The sequence below is a fragment of the Leptidea sinapis genome, chromosome 6 (genome assembly GCF_905404315.1).
Source record: "Leptidea sinapis chromosome 6, ilLepSina1.1, whole genome shotgun sequence".
NCBI lineage: Eukaryota > Metazoa > Arthropoda > Insecta > Lepidoptera > Pieridae > Leptidea > Leptidea sinapis.
In genome coordinates, this window is record NC_066270.1 from 13,482,211 (window position 1) to 13,502,591 (window position 20,381).

At 33.6% G+C, this 20,381-nt stretch overlaps 2 protein-coding genes across 2 annotated transcripts; one reads left to right on the forward strand and one right to left on the reverse strand.

Annotated features, from left to right (window-relative positions):
• Positions 1-3,417: 3,417 nt before the first annotated feature.
• Positions 3,418-12,623, forward strand: LOC126964963 (uncharacterized). Its single transcript, XM_050808322.1, has 10 exons — positions 3,418-3,587; positions 4,007-4,205; positions 4,318-4,479; positions 4,575-4,847; positions 4,949-5,105; positions 5,316-5,463; positions 6,767-6,926; positions 10,024-10,246; positions 10,332-11,048; positions 11,154-12,623. The coding sequence occupies exons 2-10, from the start codon at positions 4,017-4,019 to the stop codon at positions 12,494-12,496; spliced, it is 3,372 nt and encodes a 1,123-aa protein (XP_050664279.1). The 5' UTR covers positions 3,418-3,587; positions 4,007-4,016; the 3' UTR covers positions 12,497-12,623.
• Positions 12,624-14,094: 1,471 nt separating this feature from the next.
• On the reverse strand, positions 14,095-15,815 carry LOC126965021 (ATP synthase subunit beta, mitochondrial). The gene has a single exon (XM_050808440.1). The coding sequence runs from the start codon at positions 15,706-15,708 to the stop codon at positions 14,170-14,172; it is 1,539 nt and encodes a 512-aa protein (XP_050664397.1). The 5' UTR covers positions 15,709-15,815; the 3' UTR covers positions 14,095-14,169.
• Between the last annotated feature and the right edge of the window lie 4,566 nt (positions 15,816-20,381).

Genomic DNA, 20,381 nt, shown 5'->3' on the forward strand with positions numbered 1-20,381 from the left:
ATACCTATCTTATAATATAATTTATACCTATCTTATCATATTAATTTCCGATCGCTTTGTTATTTAATGTAAGACTATACCTTTATATATCTTTAAAAATATGCCTATCTAATAATATTATTTTCAAATAAAAAATAATTTAGTGATCGGGAGATTTCCGTCAGGAGCGAAGTTCGTTAATCCAATTTAATAAACTGTTCAGTAAGATACGAAATGACAATAACAACAATATGAAAATAACTCACATAATATGTGTAAGCTTTTCAAAAGTATTTAACAAGTACCAAAGAATTACCAACCCATTTATGAGTTGCTACTTTTTATCCTAAAAAGCACGTTTAGTGTAATATAACCACAATATATTCATCCGGATAATTATCTTAATCGGAAATAAAGTATTTGCGTTTTAGGGTACCTGTCATTCATAGCTATCAAACGTTTTTTGCGATATTTCACTTTCTCATAAGAATTAGTGAAATAGAGTTTAGCACAGCATTTTTTCGTAGGTAGGTATAATTTTCCATAATGTAGTACGACCTCCACAAAAATTGATATTAATTTTTAACTCTGCTAAGAGTTTCCCCAAAGTCGGTACCTCCTTTCTGACGGTATACATTTCTAATATTTTATTACGATAATATAATATTCTAGCACATAGATCCAAATCATCCAAAATATTTTTTTTTTTCTTGGATGCGTTTTTTTCCGGGCGTAGAAATTTTTTGAGAAGTGGATGCAGCAACTTCGGCTTCTTTAGTTATGGTGCTTACGGTTTGTTCAGATATTCCTGAAACAGGAAAAAAGTTTTATTTTATAAAGCCTATTTTATATAAAATTAAAAATAGCTGTGTATATAATTAGAGAGCTAATTCTTACCAATAATGTTCCTATTTACATTTTTACCTAATCGTATCAAATACTACCAAACGACAATTGTAGTACTATCTAAAAAAATAGAGGTCAGCTTGGCATTTATATTATTTATTTATTCAAATTTAACCCACTCAAGGCGACTTATACTAATTGACAATGATTACTGTATTAAATTATGAAATCGTATAATATATGAAAAAGACAAATATAAAGGACATAGAACTTGTATATCAAATTGAAGCAAATGATTGATTATATTACTATAAAAATAAAACATACAAAAAACATCACAAAATAGTTACTGTACTCGCAAGAACAACAACAAGCAGTCTAACATTTATGGTGAGAGAAAATCAAAGTTGACGCGACAGAAATTATGTACTGATGGCGGTAACGCTAGGACATCAAGTTTCCACTAAAATTGGGAAAAATACTAAAGACGGGTAACCCTAATTTACATACCCTTCATGGCGGCAACTGGTTGAATTTTCTTTTTCTCTTTCACAGAAATCACGCACCGATAGTATAATATTTCTTCCGCTACTTTGAATTCTTTTCAGCATGCTAACAGATGAAATATCACAAATATGAAAGAAAAACGTTAGGAAGTTCACAGAACGACTCGACAGGAACACCAACATAAAAAAAACATATAATGACTTCTGTCAGAGGTAAAATAACTGTGAACGGACTGTAGTATTTACATCCTCTTTGTAAGTACTGAGGACTGAGCACAGAACACGTTTACTCTAACGTGACTGAGTAACATAACAAAATATTTCTTATTGAGGCATCATGCATGGGAAGTGCTGACAATCTTATTCATAAGAAAAACATGGGATCAAAATATGTAGAGAAACCCTCTTAGAAAAATCTTAAGAAATCCAGACATGTTCTTAAGCGCTGTATTGCCATATTTGCTTTCATACTATACTTGTTTGAAATATTAAATATAAGATTAACTATTCCGATTTCTTTAAAGTTTATCGTTCGCTACCGCAGTGCCACCCTTATTGGACGCGTTTTTACAGACACTTTTTCATACAGAGAGATAGTTCTCCCTACTTCTACCCTCCATAATTTGAATCAAAAACCTAGACAGGCTTTCGACCAGGCTTGTCATATGGGACAAATTATATATTTTCTTTCAGTATGCTTCTTGACGTCTTTACTTAATCTTCGAAGTTTTACTTCTTTTGACACATTAGGGACACATTATAATGCTCAATGAAACTTAGTTATACGATAATCAATCTATTTATAATCCAAATTTCAATTGTATAATTTAAATACAATCGACCAAATGTTTGAATTGGAGGAGTTCTATCTATGACAATGTGAATGATACAACTATCTTTATTCCTAATTGTATAAAATAATTTAATGAAAATTAAGTTATATTATTTTATTTTTAAGCTACATCTGAAAGAACTATTAATACAATCAGTGAAGAGCGAGGTTGCAGCAACCAACCAATTTTTAGATGTTTTTTTGATGTGCCTACAATGTTAGGAAAGCGTGAGGCCACAATTTTTTTTCCCACAAGCACCTTAATCACAAATAATACACATAAAATTTTATATAAGAGAAATCATAGTTTTGTTTAAATTTATAAACATTTATCACTTAGCCAGCTTAACAGCAGATCTTGGTGGTGTTTCATTAATGTAAACGACCTGATTTGGGGAAAAAATCTATAGTGGGTAACCCTATCTTACAAACATGAGTCGTGACAGCAGACAGACTGATACATTTAGGACATACTAGCGGATAGTGTAATTTTGCTTGGTTATTTTCTGGATGGAATCGTTTTTGCTATGATTTAATTACCGAAACAAAAGAATAGCTTTAAGAAATGACAAGATAGTAATGCCAACCTCACGGGATGGTAAAATGAAAAAAGATGTAGGCAAAACAACTGTAAACGGACTGATAGAAATATATTTTCACAGCTAATATTTAATAATTCTAACTTTAAATTAAGACTAATAAATAATTATTTTGTTTGACCCATGGAATATTTAGCATCCCATGTTTTTAAATAACCTAAAAATGCAATAATGGTGCATATATATTTGATCTCCTTTATACCTCCCATAGGTACTTAAAGAAAGTATAAAAAAACATTAGCTATTAATATGCTATATTATTAGATTTTAATATGAATTTCTAAATAAAATATTGATAAATGTTTTGTCTTACACAAAGAGAACACAATATAATTGCAGCTTTTTTTTAAATTAATGTTCACGTTGTTTCGTGGTGCCAACTGTTTACTGATAGATGTCCCTTAATTATAATAATTATGTTTTATTTATTATGCATTTTTTACTATAAATAAATAGATCGATGTTTAAAATTTCTAAATGATAAGAAGATTACTGCTTTTGTTACCCACTGCACTAGTTGAAAAAGAATAATAAATAAAAAAATAATACCGAAAGGTAGGGAAACAGTATTCCCACTTCCCAGATTTCTTTGATTCATTTGTGTTTTGTGTTAAATTTTTAATTACCAACCTAAACAGAAATTAAAATCAAGCTAAATTACATGTAAACATCATATAAACTTAACAAGCACTACGACTCGAATAGTACTGGTTGGCTGTATATAGAATATATTATATCTATTGCACATGTTCACATGTTAAATATGGAGGTGTGATGGAGTCGAAGAATTCAAGATTTTTATGTTAGTGGATAATATGTTATAGGGTATGTAGACTTACTAATTGTGGTATCATTGGTTTCTTTATTATTTGAAGGTGCTATTACAATTATTTTGGATAGCACAGAGTTAAAGTTATTGACGGAATTTGAGGGAGAGACTGACAGACTTAACTGTGAAAACAAATCTAGTGGGATTCCGTAATTTTAATATTAAAGCAGAGTATAGTCGTTTTATAGTACATGGTACATATTATGTTGCATTTAAGAATATTATACTTAAAATATATGCTCAACTCTCAATAAACTAACTGTTAGATAACAATTTATGAAACCATCATGTGTCCTTTCGGTTATGCGTAATTCGACGGTCAACGACGTGACTATTTTATACTTCGATCTTAAACTGTAACTGTTTTGTGTAACATCGATAAAAGGATGGCTAATTAACATATTGTAATGTTTAGAGATATAGAGATGGCCAACAATAAAGTAAATTATAATAAGACGAAAGGAAGAGATGAGAAAATTAGAGTAGCAAAAGGCTCTGCTTTTAATAGTGAAGATACAGATGAGGCTGATTGTTCTATTCTTCGAAAACCAATAAAGACTAGTGTGACTGGATTTGCTCAAGCTAGAAAAATATTCGATTTCGCAACTGAAGAAGTAAGTTTAAACTAATAAAAATTAATATTTAGGCTAATATTAAGAATATAAAACATAAACTTAATGTAGATAAATAACATAATTTTAACCATAAATGTATTTTTTGTTTTAGCTAAAACAGTTATTATCAAATGAATGTGATTTGTTATATGAATGCAAAGTGTGCAGAAACATATTTCGCAGTTTGGTGAACCTTATATCACACAAAAGAATTTATTGCAAAGAAAAATTTAATGATGTTAAACATGGGCACTTTTTGAATAATACTTTAACCGTGAGTAGCTTCTTCATAAAACATGACAACAGGTAGCAGGGTATATTTTTATTCTCCTATTATATACCTAACAATATCCTATTTTAATTTCATAGGCAAATGAAGTTTCAAAAATAAAGGCATTAGAAATAGCATATCAACAGTCATTAAAGGATAATATGAAAATAGAAGATATTGATAATAATGAACGAATACCACTTACAAAAGACTTATCATCAGTTGTTGAGAATATTGTTACATCCCGTGGTATAAAAGATAGTGACTTGGAGAGTCAACAAGTTGTTCTTCAAAATATACCTAAAACATCAGTTGCTGTTTACCAAAATGTTTTATACAACTGTGATAAAAATGATGATATGAAAACTCAGGTATGTTGATGAAAATGACTGTGTTTAAATTTCAAGAATCAAAATTGACTATATATCAATGTCTTTTTAATATTAATAAAATTCCACTTCATTGATTTTAGGTAAAAGAAATTGAATCATTACTTACAAAGGATTCAGCTGTTTTGCAAAAAGATGGAACTTTTAAAGTTGAACAAAGTAATTTTGATCCAGATAATGTTATACAAATTAGTGATGAAGATGATGCTAGTGGTGATTTAGAACTGAAGTGCAAGAAGTGTAAGTTACTTATGTTATTAAAACTGAAATTTCTAATTGAAAATCTGGATTACCTATTTGACTCATTATTCTATTTATCTATTTAAATCAATAATAATATTGTGTACTAATTGTGAAATACTTACAATATCCTATTCATTTAGGTTTTATATACATCTAAAAATTTTTTTTCCATATTAACCTGATTGTTGTTGTTATGGAAAATTTCAGGTGACCAAAAATTTTCCACACAAAAAACTCTGAAATCCCATATGAAGACAAAACATGTAGAAACACGTCTGGTCTATCCATGTCCTGATTGCTTAGAAATATTCTCTACATCATGGAGTGTTTATCGACATCTCTTTAAGATTCACCGGTGAGTACCTACTCATTTGATATGAGTGTCACCTAGAGGCAATAATATGATTTGATGATGAATAATAATAATTGTAGTTATACTGACACAGTCTGTTTCTACTTCAGACACATTGGTTACTATTATTATCTTATTGATAAAAAAAATATTTGGTTATAATTTTATTTGATGTCAAACCACAATTAATATATTCCTCCTGTTCAGTTTTAAAAATATTGTAAAATTGAATAGAATTAGTAGATTATAGATCAACACACTAGAATTAATTCAACAGTTTGCTTACAAAACTTTAAAGTTATTATTTTAGTAAAGGTATTCCATTACACCAGAATGTAATAAATATAATATAGATGTGTGTTTAACTATAATTTTTAACCTTTAAAGTTTCTTTCTGTAATTAAGTAATTCAAGCATGTTATCTTGCCACCTAAATAGCTATTTAAACTAAAGTGCTTCCCTCACAATTTCTGTTTTGACAGCTTTTAGATGTAGTTGTAAAAGTTGAATCCTGGTGACCAGTAATACAGGTATTTTACTACCTACCACAGGCACTGGGGATCCACAATCAAAACTTGTGTTCCCTGTATTTATATATGTATGTAATTTTGGTTGTTTGTGAGAAATGAAGATATATTATTATTATTATCTATCACAGCCCTCATCAGTTTTATTTTGTTTTCAGTAAAATTTGTGTTAATTTGAATAAAAGTGAAATTTTTAAACATGTATGAGTTGTGTGATTGTGATGATAGTATTTAGTGCTATTTTTCTGTTTGTGATGAGTGTTTGCATATTTGACTAAGGATATGTATTAAGTAGAGAACATAATTTATTCAATTTTATCTGTGTTAGAGGAGGACAAATTAGCTTATCGGTCATATCATGGTATTATATAGAAGAAGTAAGGGATGTTACTTTAAAATAACAAATTGTCTCAACTCTATATTTTTGTTTTAAGTATATAATAAAGTCCCAGCTACTGTTCAGGCATTATCTATAAATAAATTTAAATGTTTTATTAAAAAATGGCTCAGTTGTAAATCCTATTACTCCATAGCTTAATATCTAAGTGATCGGACAGCCTGGTACTAGATTATGATTATTTTATAGCGATAGAAATGACTGTATAATATTATATATTTTTATTGAAAAGAGCTCAAAAAAAGAATGCCGGGAGAGTTTCTTGCGCAGCTTCTTCTCTCTCAGAGCGCCATTTGTTTCCGAAGCGGTAGTAGTATCGAGTTAGAAATTACATCAAAAATAATTCTAAAGGAATCAATTTTGACAAAAAAATGCCTTTTAGTAAAACTGCAGCGCAGATTCGAAGAATGCGGGAATCGATTCAGGCAAAGGCGTTCCGAAGAAATAATCCGCCAGCATTTTACGAGAAGCGTAAGGGTAATGCGAAAACTGGCCCTCCGCAGAAGATAAGTGAGGAAGACAGGATGGACCAAGAGAACCAGGTACTTAGAATTTTTGTTATGCCCTTCAATCAATTACTGTTTTTCGACGACTTGTTATTGAATACCTAAGCATACCAAAACCACAGAATTTATTTATTGTCCAGTTAGCACGTCAGTAACACTTACACTAATTAGAAAAAAATACTAACAAAAAGGGTATATTAATGAATAATTGGATGAATAATCAATAACAATTTCAATGTTCTCCGCGTACCTTAGTATTTCAGAAACCAAGGAAGTCCACCCATCATTGAATGGGTCCCATTGAGTGTTCTTGTCCAAGAGCGAAGTTAAAATGTCATTGAACGCGATATAGGTGCCATGGCTCGGGCAAGGTAGGGGTACGATGAAGTGGGACCACGAAAAGTTTATTTTTTCGTGGGCGAAGAATATTAAATTTAGGGACACATATAATACACATAATTTAATTTTCTAGCGTATACCTAGACGACCCGACAGCCCGAAAATGAACAATTAAGTATGGTTCCGCATTAATTAGAGTTTTAATTTATATTAACGTGCGATGCGTTCCGACCGCTGTAGAAGACAAAACTAAATCATATGTACTTTTATGAGACAGTTGTAAAAACCCGAGTGGTGCGAGTGTGCGGCGAAAATCGCATTAATGACGCCACTCGTGCTGTTTGACCCCCTTTACAAATGTTGCATACAGTATGGAAACAGCTTATATGAAATAAATGTAGGTACATACTTGTTAGCATATTAGCTGACGATATACCAAAAATTAACGAAATCCGTACAGTGGTTTTGTCAAAAAGTAGGCTTTTCATTTTGAACAAATTTAAACGTCCTGTAAGATTTGTGTTGCTGGGTCAAAATTTTTCATAGTATTATGTCCTATGGTATATTGTTATGGGGCAGTGCGGCCGATATTAATACTATCTTTGTGCTGCAGAAGAGGGCTATTCGCGCGATTTATAACCTAGGTCCTAAAGAATCATTAAGAGAAAAATTTAAAGAAATAAACATTTTGACTGTTGCTTCTCAATACATTTTCGATAATGTTTTGTATGTTCATAAGCACATTGAGGAATTTTCTAGAAACTGTGACATTCATAATGTTAACACGAGGAACAAACATAAACTTGTTATGCCTACGACTCGGTTGGGTCGAGTTAGTAAGTCTTTTGTTGGGCGATGTTTATGCTTCTACAATATGATCCCAGAAAATGTACAAAACAAATGTGTTACGAAATTTAAAAGAATTGTTAAAAAACGTTTGTGTGGGAAAGGTTATTATAGCATAAACGATTTTCTTAATGACACCACGGACTGGGAATAAAGCGAACACCCTCAGGCTCTTTAATTATAAATGTTTATTGTACGATATTACATTGTAATCCATATTTTATATAAAAAAAAAACCCGCTGAGTTTCTTGCGCCCATTCTTCTCAGGTCTGAGGCAGTCTCTTTTGAATGGGTGGTAGATTTTGACGTTCAATAAGTGATTTTAAATCCTATTTTGAATAAAAATATTTGAATTTGAATGATTCAATGAACTTGAATATTTCAATATCATAAGGTGGCCGCGGTGTTGCCGATTTGCCTAGTTGCCTTTGAATTGCGCCGCCCGCGGCCGTCAAAGAGATACACATGCCGGCGGTGTCTCTTTGACTGCGGCGCTATTCAAAGGCAAGGTCAACGTCGCCCGGCGTAGGGAAGGTCATCTTCTATCAATAATTAGCTTTCTTTAAAGGGAGTTGTTATCGATAAATAATAAGCTGTTTGAGTCTATTTTGAAATTGTTCTGTAATGATTATTGTAAGAATACTACACCTACCTAGGTATTTAAAACTAAGCAGCTTCAGAATTTTTATTATTATAAATTATGAAGAAGTTTAGAGATAATGATTGTGAATAATGAAGAACTAAACAATAACAATTTATTACTTGTTTGTAATTTGAAAGCAACCTATCAAAACCCGTACCAACTTACTTTTTTTTATTTCTTTTTTTTTATGAAAATAAGGGACAAGACGAGCAGGACGCACAGCTGATGGTAATGGATACGCCCTGCCCATTAGAATGCAGTACCACCAAAATCCTGAGCGGCACTACAACTGCGCTCGTCGCCTTGAGACATAAGATGTTAGGTCTCATTTGCCCAGTAATTTCACTAGCTACAGCGCCCTTCCGACCGAAGCAGTAATGCTAACACATTACTGCTTCACGGCAGAAATAGGCGCCGTTGTGGTATGCATAATAATGTTACAGTTTTGCGCGTAAAAGAGTTGTGGTAGCACAATTAGGCGACAGGTGTAAGAGATTTTATTAATAACTTGACAAATGACACTAAATTATTATACTATAAGATATATATACACATACATACATATACGAAACAAGAGAGCATGCTATGAAATATTTTAAACAAGTACTGATCCGGTAAACGTTTATTTGCGATATATAAAATATAAATTCAGAACCCCGCGTCCGCTTATTGTATGAATTGTCATATTATATAATGAAATCTTTTTTTTTAATTCCGGTTTTAATGCCCATTCTTCGGTTGCCCGGAACCGTCATTTTGTGTCGTCCAGTATCAAAATAATTTGAATTGTAAAACAAATATAATACATGCAAAGCATTCTTTTATAATTTTAATATTAACATTGACAATATGAACAATACAGTACTGGTATTTCAGAATTGTTATTTAAAGCTTATTTATTTAGTAATTCTGGGATACAATACTATAAATGGTACAATCATAATTCGTTTCATAGTCAATCAGAGCAACCAATTTGTTCATTTGATGACAAACATCGTATAATTAAAATCGAAGACGAGAAATCAACCTGGCGGTAAAATATACGTAAAAAAAAAAATTCAATACTGTAAAATGCGAAATATATAATTATTTAATGGATCTAATCATATTGAAACGAATAGTTTTATTAACCCGAAATAGACCAACCGTTTGTCAGTCTTCTTGTCAATGAACGATAACTACTCTTGTGAGAGTAGGTACAACCGCCAATAACGCATTAACAATTTTTATGTTTATTGTTTTATCATCACATTCTACATGTTCTTATGGTCTCTTAAAATTGGATATTTTTTGGTGAATTACAGGCGTGGATGGACAACATGGAAGGCGATGGAGAATTGCCGCGATGTGGTGGTTGTGGACGAACTTTTGAGCGGCGGGCAGCCTTGGTGGCACACACCAACACATGTCAACCGAGATCTAGAGCACTGGCCCGGCGACCACAAGAAACTAAGAAAATCGAAATACAAATAAGAAAAGACTACAATAAGGAGCCGACTTATTTGACTTTGCAGGCAAAATCCCAAGGTAATTTAAATAACAAGTCTATTGCCTGATTGTCTAGCTCTATTCCCAGTAAAATATACATTATTAATTGCGCATTATTCTTTAGATGACATATCAAATGAAGGAAAGGAAAACACAAATGAAGGATCGCCAGCTAAAAATCTACCCCAACAAGAAAAAATTCAAAAAAGTCACGGAAGTACGTTGACTGAAGCTATTATGAGCATAGTTGGTGTAAATAGTAAAGACGAGGATGAGAATGAAATGTCAGAATATAGGGACCAAAATGCATGTATTGAAAAGTTGGAACCTCTATATAAACTACCTTACTCACACCAAGCCGAAAAAAGTAACTTTGACATGTTAAAACAAAAGCTTCTGCAGGATGCCGACATACTTCAGCTCATATGTAAAAAATGTGATTGTAAATTTCAAGAAATCACTCAACTCTTCGATCATATAGCGATACATTATAAATGGATGCGATATGCGTGTAAACTTTGCAATTTTAAACATTACGAATTTGAAAAAGTACCAGAGCACGTAAAAATTGTACACAAACTGAAGGGTGACAATGATTTTTACTGTAGTACAGTTAAAGCAATTAATGGACTTGAAGCAACCGAACTTGTTGAATCTAATGAAGATCAAAATGACATAAATGATACAAGCCCCAATTCTAGACGACTAAGTAGATGTTCCAGTGATTCTAGCAAACTTTCTGATGATAGCTCTTCAAGCACTTCTCGTTTGGATAATGTTGGATCGAGAAAAAGAAAGATGAATACATTCCGAAATACTTCAAAAAAGAAGAAGGAAATTGGTATGTTAACAATTACCATTTTTAATTTGATTTATTAATTATGCTTTAATAGTAAACTAAATAATTGTAATTATTAACTAGATGATTTGCATATATTTGTTGCAGAGTTCAAAAATGAAGAAAAAGATGGTGATACTTCCGTTCAAAAAGAAATTCCTCTTAGCGAGATTGAGTCTTCATCTAATTCCCGTGGATTTGAAGAAAACTCGTCAGACATTGACGATTCTGATGAAAAAACTCCAAAAACGCCTGTCAAAGACTGTAAACCTATCAATACTAGGCCTGTTCGTAAGAGAACGAAGCCAGTGAATAATGACTTTTTATATGATCTTTCTACTCTTCTGAAAAAAGAAGTTCAAAGTCAAAGAGATTCACTAGTTATGAATAGTGTTAAAACTGCCGCCACTAAAAAGAAATCCCAAGATTTTCTTAATAATTTTAAAACATTAAACAAAGATTGTCTTGGAGCTTTGTATACACTATCAAAAAAGTCATGTGATTGTAGTAAAGCGCATATGAAAACAGAATTTCCCCGAGCTTTAAAATCAGAAAAAGAACAAAGAATTTCTAATATATTTGTTAGGCCTATGTTGCCTAAAATAACACGTTCAGATAAAGTTTCGCCTGCCAAACTAGATCCAGAAAATAGGACTAAGAAAGACACAATTCTCACGACTACTCAACCTGAGACTCAACCAACAGATGACACAAATGAAAATCCGAAAACTAGTAAACCTTGTCAATCTGAAAGTGATCCATCTGATGACAAACCAGTACCTTTAAAACCTTGTGATAATACTGTTGAAATACATATAAAAAACAATACATTAGAATCAAAACAGGAAAATTCTAGTAGTAGTATAAAGAAAAATGTCAGATTACCCATTGCAGTTCCGATTAAATTAAACAAAAGTCTAGATCTAATAAGGAATCCGTTAATCAAGAAAAATATTTCTGATTTTGATAAAGCTGGGATGAAAACTAAAATTGTTGTTATTAAACAAATTAATAGAAAAGATGGAACTAAGACTATTAATGCCCCATTAACGCTGCAAACCATAAAGTTGAAAAAAGATCCTAAATTACTAACAGCTAATGAAGAAAAATCTGAAAAAGTAGTTGTTGTGCAAGTTCCCAAAGTGGATTGTGTCCTTCCACGCCCAGGATTACCAATTCAAAATAACGAAAATGACAATTTATCGGATAAAGTTATTCCTACAGTTTTCAACAGTCAAATCATCAGAACTTCACCTGACACTGAGAAAATCTGTGAAAATCATGAACTGCACAAAAGTAATATAGATCAGATAAATGAAAGCAGCACAGATGTAAATGATACAAAGTTACCTCTAGAAGAAGTATGTGTAAATGAAGAAACTGTATCATCTAATACCGAAAATTTGGTCACACCTAATGTAGATATTACCTCAGACCAGAACAGTGTATAATTAATACTTCAAATCTTGACTATAGACATTATTTTGTCGTAAGTCTATAGCTATATTATAATATAGTATGTGTATATAAAAAATTGTGCTCTACCATTAATTAACAATAAAATGTTAAGTCATTTCATATTTAGTATTAATTCCTTTTTATTGAAACATAAACCAAACTAAAAATATATTGCCACAGTTCACAGAGCTGTCTAGTTTTCTGTAGTGCATGTCCTGCCGGATAGAAGAGAACAACGTCATCCACGTCATATATTATATAATTCGCGGGCATAATGATAATTTTATTTACCTAGTACCTACAGCCGGAGTTATACAGTACCTATATTTAAAATAAAAACCTATACTTAGGTGAACAAATCTTAAATAGTCTCAGATAAAGCTAGCAGGCAACCAAATGTTTTTCGGCAGCTGTCGAGTGCGTTTCTTGAAAGACTACACTTATGCGCCACGAGGATAGGATTACCACTGATTGTCCAGTCGGAAGGAAAATAGCTAACCTATCGTACCTAGGTATATTCTTTTGAGAATACCTTGACAAGTACTAGGATAAGCTTACGCAATTAATGATAGTTTAAAATAGGTAGGTATGTTGATAAAAATACGAACGTTCTAGTTGTCCGTAGGTAATAGAATAAATGGCATCTAATCACTAACGTAAATTAATATTTTTATTCTAAGAAAACAAATTGATTTTTTTTTATCATGTTAATATTTCATTATTAACTCTTGCTTATTTTTATACCTCCCCACAGAAAATTGTGTCATAGGAGCTCCGCTTCGCGGCTCTCCCGCCCTGAGAAGTTATTTTTTTTTTTTATAAAAACCAATCATCCCAAGTTTAGAATTTCTCACCAAAAAGTAAATATACAAATAATCACTGTAACAAAAACTGTTGTTTTTCGAATTGTCAAAGTCGTGTATTTATTATATAAGTCAGATTTAAGTAATAATAATTAAAAATACTGAACAATTAATGTTCATAAAAATACCACGATTTACTTGAGGCTAAAAAAATCTAAGTTATACATAAGTATTTAATATTTTGGTACTTCACAAGTTCCTGTACCTACCTACTACTACCTCTGATCTGAACATTTGGTTTGATTGAAAATCAATAAAGCTACAAAGCTGGCAGAAGGTATTACCATGGTTTTTACTCCACGCCGAATATTTGAAGAAAGCAATAATGCCCAATATAGGTATCTATACAATATCCTCTGTAGGTATTCGTAATTTTAAAAATCTAAACTTTAATAGGTAGGTAATGAAACTTATTGCCTTGAAAAATTTAAATTCAGGTAAGAATCTATCATAAATTTTTTAGATATGACAAATTTTGGTTTAAGTGATGCTTTTATGAAAAGGTGATTAAATCAATAAAAAATTAAGAAGTAGCCTTACAAATTAATACAATAATGGACATCACATTGTGAGGTCAATCTTGGTTACAATTAAGTTATATAACTATTGTATACTAGTATGTAGTTATAATGAAAAATGTTTAGTTAAGTTTCAGCAAATAAGAAATAGATAAAAAAACAATATTTTATATGTATGATAATCAGATATAATGGAAAAAAACAAATACAAAAACATACCTACTAAATTTATTCAAACAATTAATTCTTATAATATATCATACAACATAACAATTCAAATCATAATTACACATTCTTAGCCAAAGTTTCAGCTTTAGCAACAACTTCTTCAATGGGCCCAACCATGTAGAATGCAACTTCTGGCAGATGATCATATTCACCTTGTAAAATCTTGGAGAATCCTTTGATGGTTTCCTCAAGTGGCACAAGTTTGCCAGCATGACCAGTGAACACTTCAGCTACTTGGAAAGGTTGAGACAGGAATCTTTGAATCTTACGGGCACGGGCTACAGTCAGTTTGTCTTCCTCAGACAATTCATCCATACCCAAGATAGCAATGATGTCCTGAAGTGATTTGTAGTCTTGTAAAATTTTCTGAACACCTCTAGCAATGTTGTAATGTTCAGCACCAATAATATTAGGATCCATAATACGGGATGTTGAGTCCAATGGGTCTACAGCTGGGTAGATGCCCAACTCTGCAATGGCACGGGATAACACAGTGGTGGCATCCAAATGAGCAAAGGTTGTAGCGGGGGCAGGGTCAGTCAAATCATCAGCTGGTACATAAATGGCTTGTACTGATGTAATTGATCCTTTCTTTGTAGTAGTAATACGTTCCTGCATAGTACCCATGTCAGTGGCTAGGGTTGGCTGGTAACCTACAGCAGATGGGATACGACCCAACAGGGCCGATACTTCAGACCCAGCCTGTGTGAAACGGAAAATGTTATCAATGAAAAGCAGCACATCTTGTCCTTCTTGATCTCTGAAATACTCTGCTACGGTCAAGCCAGTCAAAGCAACTCGGGCACGAGCACCAGGGGGCTCATTCATCTGACCATACACAAGAGCCACTTTAGATGTCTTATCTTTTAAGGAAATAACTCCAGACTCAATCATTTCATGATACAAATCATTACCCTCACGGGTTCGCTCTCCTACTCCAGCAAAGACAGAGTAACCACCATGGGCTTTAGCTACATTATTGATCAACTCCATGATAAGCACAGTCTTGCCCACACCTGCACCACCAAACAAGCCAATCTTTCCACCCTTGGCATAAGGAGCTAACAGGTCTACAACCTTGATGCCAGTAACCAGAATTTCCTGTTCTACTGACATGTCAACAAACTCTGGAGCTTCTGCATGAATTGCTGCAGTTTTGTCAGACTGAATAGGACCTCTCTCGTCGATTGGCTCACCGATGACGTTCATGATGCGCCCAAGGGTCTCTACCCCGACAGGAATACGAATTGGTGACCCAGAATCCAACACGGGCTGTCCACGAACCAAACCTTCGGTACCGTCCATAGCGATAGTACGTACGATATTTTCCCCCAAGTGCTGAGCCACTTCAAGGACGAGCCTTGGAGACCGGTTCTGAACCTCGAGGGCATTTAAGATCGAGGGCAGTTTATCTTCAAACTGAACATCTACCACAGCACCAATAACAGCCACCACCTTACCTTTAGATACTTCAGCAGCATAATTCCTTCTGTTACCAGCGGATAAAGCGAAGATTTTACCACATTCCAAAGCCTTTTCGGTTAAGGATTTGGTCGCCAAAAAGCCACTTCCTACTCTATTAGCTGCCCCTAACATTTTCGTTGACTAATTTTTCGGCCCTATCCCAGTTTGAAAGTAAAAATTATGTAACTCCGCTCCGCACTACTATCGATAAAATTTGCTGCCTCCGAGAAAAATGTGAACTGCAAGCCAGTGTTGTCAGATCTCATATTAAAAAAAATCCGTAGGTGTTGTACTTTTGAATTGCAATTTGATGACCTCGAGAGAGGCTGTTTAGTGTTTATAATAAAGGAGAGCAGGTCTGGGTAGAGGAGGCAGTACTATAATTATTATTTAAATCTTAGAAGTTACATCCAACTTGCGCGACGTGTTAACGACATAGTAGACAATTTTGAGTTTCGAGCGGCGAGCAATCGAATTTCAAAAATCTCTCGTCTTTTGAAGGAGACAGGAGTGGCCCAGATTAATTGTCACATGCATGTCATTATTTACCCAATTAGGTTTTGATAGGTTCCTAGTAACTACTAAAATGGGTATTTTAAATGTATTTTTTGATGACAAATCTCAACCACTAGTCTTTGTATTCGAAGGCTTGAATCAAAAATAGCTCCCATTCTATATAAAAGGTCAATTTTATGACCATTGTGCACTCAACATAATTTTCTTTATTAAGACTCTAAGCTCATGACCGTTAGTGTTACCCAAGGCCGTGTGCTGTCTCGTAAACTATTTCCTCAGCTTTTTTTATAGAAGAGTAGGACATTCTTTGCAACTCTAGATTCAGAATCCTAGATGCAGATCGTTGAATTTCTCTCCATAGGAGCGTTGCTGGCCTTCTAGAAACGTGAACGCACTTTTTTGAAGGTACCCTTGTCGCATCGACCTTGAAACTTCAATGTTCGTTGAACGCAAGTCCTGATGGTGGGTTGGATATCCTAGTTTGTGACGTGTCGTGCTAGGGTGTAATTTGGAGTTATTAAGTTAAACAACTCTTCTGGACATTCCCCGTAATAAATGTGGTATAAACCATACAATGAAGCGACGTCTCTACGCAACTCTTAGTGATCTAGCCGTTGTGTCAACTACACTCCATATGTGGTGGGTGTGGGCCAGCTTGAAGTATTGCCATGATTTTTATGACCCGCAGTTTCGTCGATACCAATTTGGACCCAGTGTTCCGATACTAGACGAGCAATAAGCGGATTGTTGTCAAACAGTGGTGATACGTCAAATAAGTTTTATTATTGCTTAACGCGCCGCGCCAACTTGATTCTTTGGGGGGTAACATTGAACAAGGATCATTTTACCCCATTCCTCGACTTCCTAAGGAGAGGACTCGATAGAAGATATCAGCTTCTTCAATTTGACCACGTACAACGAAGAGCGGCTCGAATCATTGACGATCAAGTTACCTCCGGTCGGCTTGATTCTTTGGCGTTGCGTAGAGATTTGGGTTCCCTCTACATCTTCTACCGCATTCATCCCGGAGAGTGCGCAGAAGAGCTGTTTGGGTTGATTCCAGTGGCTCAATTCTACCACCGGACATTACGTCAAAATGCAAAAACGTCTGGAATTCCACAACCGCGCGTTTTCCGCCTCTCTCAGCCACTTTGTGGAATCAATTACCAGCTGCTGTATTCCCAAACCGTTATGAATTCCTTCAAGAAAAGAGCATACCTTTAAGGCTGGCAACGCATCCCTTCACACCTGTTATTGTGGATGTCGATGCGTTTGCCTCACCACTCCCAATATCGTAACCTACTTGCCTTTTTGCCTTCTCTTATATATAAAAAAGAAAAAAAATCCTGAGAGAAGCTTGCATGGCCTGTGCATCTTCAATACTGTCTTCCCGCATAGTAATGAGGCCACCAACATATTTTTGATATGCAGAAGAAGAAGTTTATGAGATAGCACACAGCCTTGGGGAATTCCAGCTGTCATGGGCTTCGGGTCTTGTCGACAACGGCCTGTATACAGCACCCAGTGTAAATTGCATACGTACCAAAATTCATAGAAGATGCGGGATTCAACCTATTCACGGGCGTATCCCCAGCGCTTTACAAACAAACAACTCAAAGAATTCAAGAAAAATGCCAATAAGTAGTTTTTTACAACATATATAATTAAATTATCGATTTGATAACCGACTCTATACCGTCAGACGTCCACGGCATTGTGCAGATGAATATCGATAGCTTTCGTAAGCAATGTAGTTGTTGAAATGTTGTTAAATCTGCGTCTAGCACGGACTGCACTAAAAGATCTTTATACAAAGTCAGAAGAAACTTCAATTTAATTGACTTACGAGACTCGTATACATCCACAGTGTTTGTTCAATGTACAGTGTGCAAAAAGTTTTTGTGTCCATTTTACTTTATCGTACTAAAACAATATTTTTATTTTTTAATCAACTTATGCATGTATATTATTAAATTACATAGATGTATCGGTTTAAGGTGGGAGCTTGAAGTTGTCATTCAATGTATATGGAAATAAAACAAAAATAAATAATTAGTCGTCAGTCATATAAATAAATTTAAGTTCAAAGCTAATTATAATTATTTCAGTTAAAAACCGATATCTCCCAGTAATATACTCACTAATTTGAAAGTTCAATTTGGAAATACTAAATATTTTATGAAAGTGAAACTACACACAATTTTATAATAAAACAGTACTTTAACTTCACACATACACATGATTATTTATGTTGTTGTTCATATATTGCACAATCTCACTTTTACAAAACCTCCTATAACTCTGCTTTCAGATTGCCAAATTCCTCAAATTGTCTGAAAACAACGAATAAAATAAACTGACTGGTTATTTGTGACAATATCCTTTGGAATATGTTTTGGAAATTCATTATAAAAGATAAGCTCGTCTATAAACGTGGCAATATGTTTAAAACAGGTGGTGCACCTTCTTCAGTACTTTAGGCTTATGTTCAGTATGTATATTCTGTATGGAGACTTTCTAAGTTTAGTTGAGGACGTACTTACCATTTAAAAATTAGTGCACTATCAATAACTTTTAAAAATGAAATGTTTTTATTGTAACAAATTACTGATTAATTATTTAATCTATAGACTATAGGAGTGAACATTTTTAATGCTTTACTGAGTAGCTATTTAAGTATTCCTTAAACTACTATCAGTACGGCCGCAAAACCAATAACTAGTAATTGTCATTGAAAATATTGATTTATTTTAAAAAATAACAACTTATCCACTTATTTTCCAAAAAAAGGTCTGTGTATAATAAAATAAAAACACAATATGAATTATTTATGCATGGTCTTATAGCATGTTTCAATAGCTTTCAGATACATCAACTCAAATCATCAATAATCAAAATTACTCAAATCATCCTTATTGCTACTACTTCGGCAGTCCCACCTCTTTTTAGTGTAGTAGTTATAGTTTTTACATCCTCTTTGCGATCAACTAAACCTGCTCCGCGTGAACCAGGTCTATTCTATTCTATTCTTTCTAGTGGCTTCTGTGGAAGGGGCACCACAACTCGCCAATGTCACGTTTCAGTAGACCAACAAGCTTAGAGTGTGTCATTTGATCGGTGTAAACGAATTTATAAGTGATTATAGTAATGACCGTTGCCCAGAATCAAAACAGATTTATTTTCTTATTATACCTGAAACAAATATACATGCTGTTAGATTATAATGGACAAACACTGATAATATTACTTATATAAAACATTTATTGTGTTAGTTATAACTTAATATTATTCTGTTTAATATATTTACATAAAGTATTTACAAAAGGAGTGAAAACAAAGGTGAGGAGGCATTTCATAAAGGTGGGGCGGGGGATTTCAGGAGGTATAAAGTTGTACAAAGAAGACTTCATTAAAGGGCAATTAAAGAATAAATGGTCTACATTTCCCTCATCAAGTCCACAGTCACATAGAGAATGGTCTCTAATTATTAATTTGGCTAGGAATACTGGAGTGCAAGAGTGGTTTAAGCGTAACCGGCAAACTGTTGATATTATTGATTTATTGGGGAATCTAAATTTCGAGAACCACGGTTTTAAAGGGATTACAGGTTGTATATCACCATAAAAGACGCCTTTAGCAGTTTTGGAAATCTGCCAGATGTTTGACCACCTCTCAAACATATTTATTTTCGAGCACAAGTCATGAGAGAAGATTTGAGAATGTTGTTGGGAACCTGTATGAGCAGCTGACCTGGCACAAGCATCAGCATTTTCATTGCCGATTATACCTGCATGGCCTGGTATCCATGCTAGAACTATGTTGATGTTGAGATCATAGCACTCTTTCAAGTTTTCTCTTATCTTAAGTATAATTGGAATCCTACTTTTTGAGCGAAATGGATTTGAGAGGATGGATTGAAGGTAGCTTTTGGAGTCTGATAATATAATAGAATTGTTTAGGCCATGGGACTTAATAAATAAAATAGCTTCAAGAATAGCAATTGCTTCCCCTGTGAATACCGAAGTGACAGTTGGGCAGCTATAACTTAATACAATTCTTGTGGAGGGGATCCATACTGCAACACCAACTGGGCTCATGTGTGTTTTAGAAGCATCAGTGAAAATCTTATGCCAATTTTGGAAATCTGAATGCATAACATGACAAAATGTTTTGTTAGCTTCTATGGTGAACTTATTAATGCCCAGATCTAAAATTATTAAGGGTTGGAAGGTGAGTGCATTGAAAGGCATTGAGAATAGGGGTAATCCCGAAAGTTGAAAAAAGGGGTT